This window comes from Solanum pennellii, chromosome 2, assembly GCF_001406875.1.
Source record: "Solanum pennellii chromosome 2, SPENNV200".
NCBI classification, from domain to species: domain Eukaryota; kingdom Viridiplantae; phylum Streptophyta; class Magnoliopsida; order Solanales; family Solanaceae; genus Solanum; species Solanum pennellii.
This window is the reverse complement of record NC_028638.1, coordinates 15,438,530-15,442,204: the sequence shown is the minus strand read 5'-3', so window position 1 is coordinate 15,442,204 and position 3,675 is coordinate 15,438,530. Positions and strand designations below refer to the sequence as shown.

At 31.0% G+C, this 3,675-nt stretch overlaps 1 protein-coding gene across 1 annotated transcript; it reads right to left on the bottom strand.

Annotated features, from left to right (window-relative positions):
• Window positions 1-336: 336 nt before the first annotated feature.
• LOC107010322 lies at window positions 337-2,466 on the bottom strand. Its single transcript, XM_015209599.2, has one exon. The coding sequence runs from the start codon at window positions 1,898-1,900 to the stop codon at window positions 671-673; it is 1,230 nt and encodes a 409-aa protein (XP_015065085.1). The 5' UTR covers window positions 1,901-2,466; the 3' UTR covers window positions 337-670.
• Window positions 2,467-3,675: the final 1,209 nt, after the last annotated feature.

Genomic DNA, 3,675 nt, shown 5'->3' with positions numbered 1-3,675 from the left:
AGCGCCTCAACTCTGTTTACTCCCCTAAACGGCCTTCTTTGCCTACCGGTTTCAACTTTAGGATGGCATAGTCTGGGCATACTTGTTCATAGAATATTTCTGTAGCAAACCTTCTAAAGATGCTTATTATAACATTATTAGAACATGATAAATAATTATAATTAACAAGAGATTTTCAGGAATAAATTTGTTTAGCTACTCATAAATTTAAGAGTGTATACCTGTTTTTGTAGATTTGTAGCTCCAGAATTTTCCATAGTTGTTATTTAACTAGCTAGCTCTGATACCAATTTTGGGTGGAAGCGTTAAAGAGGAATAATTGTAGAGAGAAGAGAGTAGTGGAAGACTGATGATTTTATTTATGAGGGGAAGCCCTCTATTTATATACAAAAATTTCACACTTTTGGCCAAAATGGCCGACATCTACTTTACACTTGGTCTTTTTACATTCGACCGACGCAAAAAACAAAACTTAGTGGCCTATCTTTATTATTGGCCGACACTAACACTGTTTACTTTATGACTTTTTACATTATTGGCTTTTCAGCCGACGCTATACGACAAAATTAAAAGATTCTTACTTTATACATATGGCTGATATTCAGCCGACGCAACAATAATAATAACAACAATAATAATAACTTTTTTTTTTATAGCTTCGTTCTTTATCCTAAATCAACTGTAGGTATCCTAAATCAACTGTAGGTATCACATTATCTTCTCCGTTGCACTTGGAGCATTTATGATCTGGGTATTTGTTGCTGATAAGTTTGCAATATCTTACTAATAATTCTTCTGAAATAAATCCTTTCTTCAAAGCTCTTGTAGATGGTTGTTCTTCTGGTTTTAGCAATGACAAAATCCATCTCTGAACTTCATCCATATCTGATTTTCTTAATTCTTTGGAGTTTGCATAAATCATCACCTGATCTCTTGCATAATAGCTCCAAATGGCATTGCCATTTAAATAATTGTTTGCTAACTCTTGTATAATTGTAGCTATACCAATTATTCTTTTATTTGCATAAAAGTTAGGTATTTCTACTTTTGGTATCTCATTTTGTTTTTCTATCTCTTCTGGAATAATCATATCTCTGGTTAATCCTATCTTTACCACCTGTATTGGTGATTTTATTTCTTCGTATAGTATCTCTGCTGGTGCTGTATAACATTTTATATAGAATAAATTTCCTTTGGTAATTCTTTTATATGTTAAAAATGCTTTATGTAGTTCTGGTATTCCGGCTATTTCTTCTCCGGTATATGTGTATACTGTATTTAATAGTCCGTAGTTATAACATGTTTTTACTAGGTTGGGGTTGGTCTTAGGTTGTGCAATAAGTTTGTTATATCCTTGTAGTTTCTGGGTTATATAGTCTTCTTCGGGAGTTTTTGTTTGTGTGGATCTTGGGTTTAGGTTTAGATATGTCTGAATTTTGTGTATGTTTTCAATGTAAGATTGGGTAATATAGTTGTATCTTTTTTTGTCATTTTGTAGGCTTATTGCATAGGTAGATGTTTGTGGTTCTGCTGGTATCTGCATTTGTGGTTTTTGGGTAAATGGTTTTGCAAATAGCTGGTTTAAATTTGTATTAATTCTTTTGCTTGTACCTGCAGCTGTATCTAAACAAACATTGTTATGGGTTTTTCGGAGTTTCCCATCGTCTCCTTGTAGCTCTGGAATTTTAGCGTCTTCCGATCGACGTAACTCTACATGTTGGCGTAGCTCCGCATATTTATAGTCATGCTGCTGACTATTAGCTTTTAGATTTTGTAACTCTTTTCCCATACTATCCACCTTCGTAGAAAGTGTATTAATAGCTTTGAGTATTTCTTCTGTTGTATCTGGTTCAGTTTGTGTTCCTTTTTCTTGATAGGTAATCTGCAACGAGATTTTCATTAGTTTTTATAATTTCAATTGTAAATGTAAAATTTAATATATTCAATACTAATCTCCTTATTTCTTTTGTTGTAACTGAATCATCTAACTTTTTTGTTATCCACCATTTTACCTGTGTGTTATCTGTTCTTACAATAAATTTATTGTAAACTATATATGGTTCAAATGCTAATAAACATTTATATAATGCAAATAATTCCTTTCTGTTTATTTCCCATTTTGTTTGTGCCTCAGTATATGATCCTGAGCAATACCTGCAATGGTGTTCTACCTTTTCTTTGTCATATTTATATTTTAGTACTCCTCCATAACTGTGATCGCTTGAATCTGTTTCAATTATATATGTGAATGTTCTACTTTCATCAGGAAAATATAATTTTGGTAATTTTTTGCATAATTTTTTAATATTTTTTATGTGTTCTTTATCTTTGTTGTCAAAATGATATTCAATATCTTTTTTGAGTTTTTTGTATAATGGTTTTAAATGTTCTGCTAATTTTGGTATATATTCCCTTACTTGATTTACTAATCCTAAGAATGATTGTAATTTCTTTTTTGTATCTATATTTTCATCTATATTAATTATTTTTTGTACTATGTGAGTTTGCATTTTTATTCCATTTTTATCTATTTGTATTCCTAGAAATTCTATCTGTGGTTTCATAATTTCTGCTTTACTTTTACTTAAGCTTATACCTGAGTGTTTGATTATATGTATAAATTTTTCTAATAATCTTATATGTTCATCTTGTGTTTTAGAATATAATAATATATCATCTATATATATAACACAATTTTCTAGTTGGTTAAAACAGTTATCCATAAAATGTTGATATCTACCTGGTGCATTTTTATATCCAAATGGTAATACATTCCATTCATAAAATCCTTGTGGTACTGTAAATGCTGTTAATTGTTTAGATTCTTCTTCTAGTCTTAGATGGTAAAATCCTGATTTACAGTCAAATTTACTAAAATAGTTATATCCTTGTATCTGTCTTATTTTAAGTATTTTATTTGGTATTGGGTAGTTGTATGTTTTAGTTTTGGCGTTTAGATTTCTGTAATCTATAACCATTCTACTTTTACCTCTTTTTTGTTCACTGTGTTTTATAACTATAAATGCTGGACTTGTGTGCTTACTGTTACTTTCCTGTATATAATTCTTTTCCAGTAATTCATTTATATGTATTTTAAATTCTTGTAAATCATCGAAATTATATTTTAACGGTTTCTGTGTTATTATGCTATTTTCGTCTATTAGCTCAATTTTTACCTTTGTTTTATGTTTTTCCCATCCTTGTAATGGGTCTTCATTGTATAGTTGTTTTAGTTGTTCATTAATTATTTGAACTCTGTCTATTGTAAATATGATGCCAAGAATGACCTAGTGTTATTACTTGAGTCTAGTTCACCTCTTGATTATCCTATCCAAACACCCTTGGTATCATTCATTTCATTGTGTGCATTACATGAGGCTGGCCTTATTCTTTCTTTGGGAACTTTAACTATAACCGACATAGATGATGTGAGCTTTATGAAATCCAGTGTCTACCCCACACCGAAAAAAGGTACAATCGCTGGCAAAAGTGAAACCAAAACATGCTAGCGTATATTAGGAAATGAACCCTACTAGAACCCTATATTCAAAGCATAGGTTGAAAGGCTTGGAGATATAAGGAGATCCATACTCGCCGAAACGGACAGTCTCATCTCATGAGATTTACACGAACCTCTGCCATCCTAAAAAAAGGAATCACGATTCTTAGCGAGCC

Bases quoted from the DNA above. Each gene is read 5' to 3' on its own strand.
- LOC107010322 (XM_015209599.2), bottom strand. From the start codon at position 1,900: ATGAAAATCTCGTTGCAGATTACCTATCAAGAAAAAGGAACACAAACT.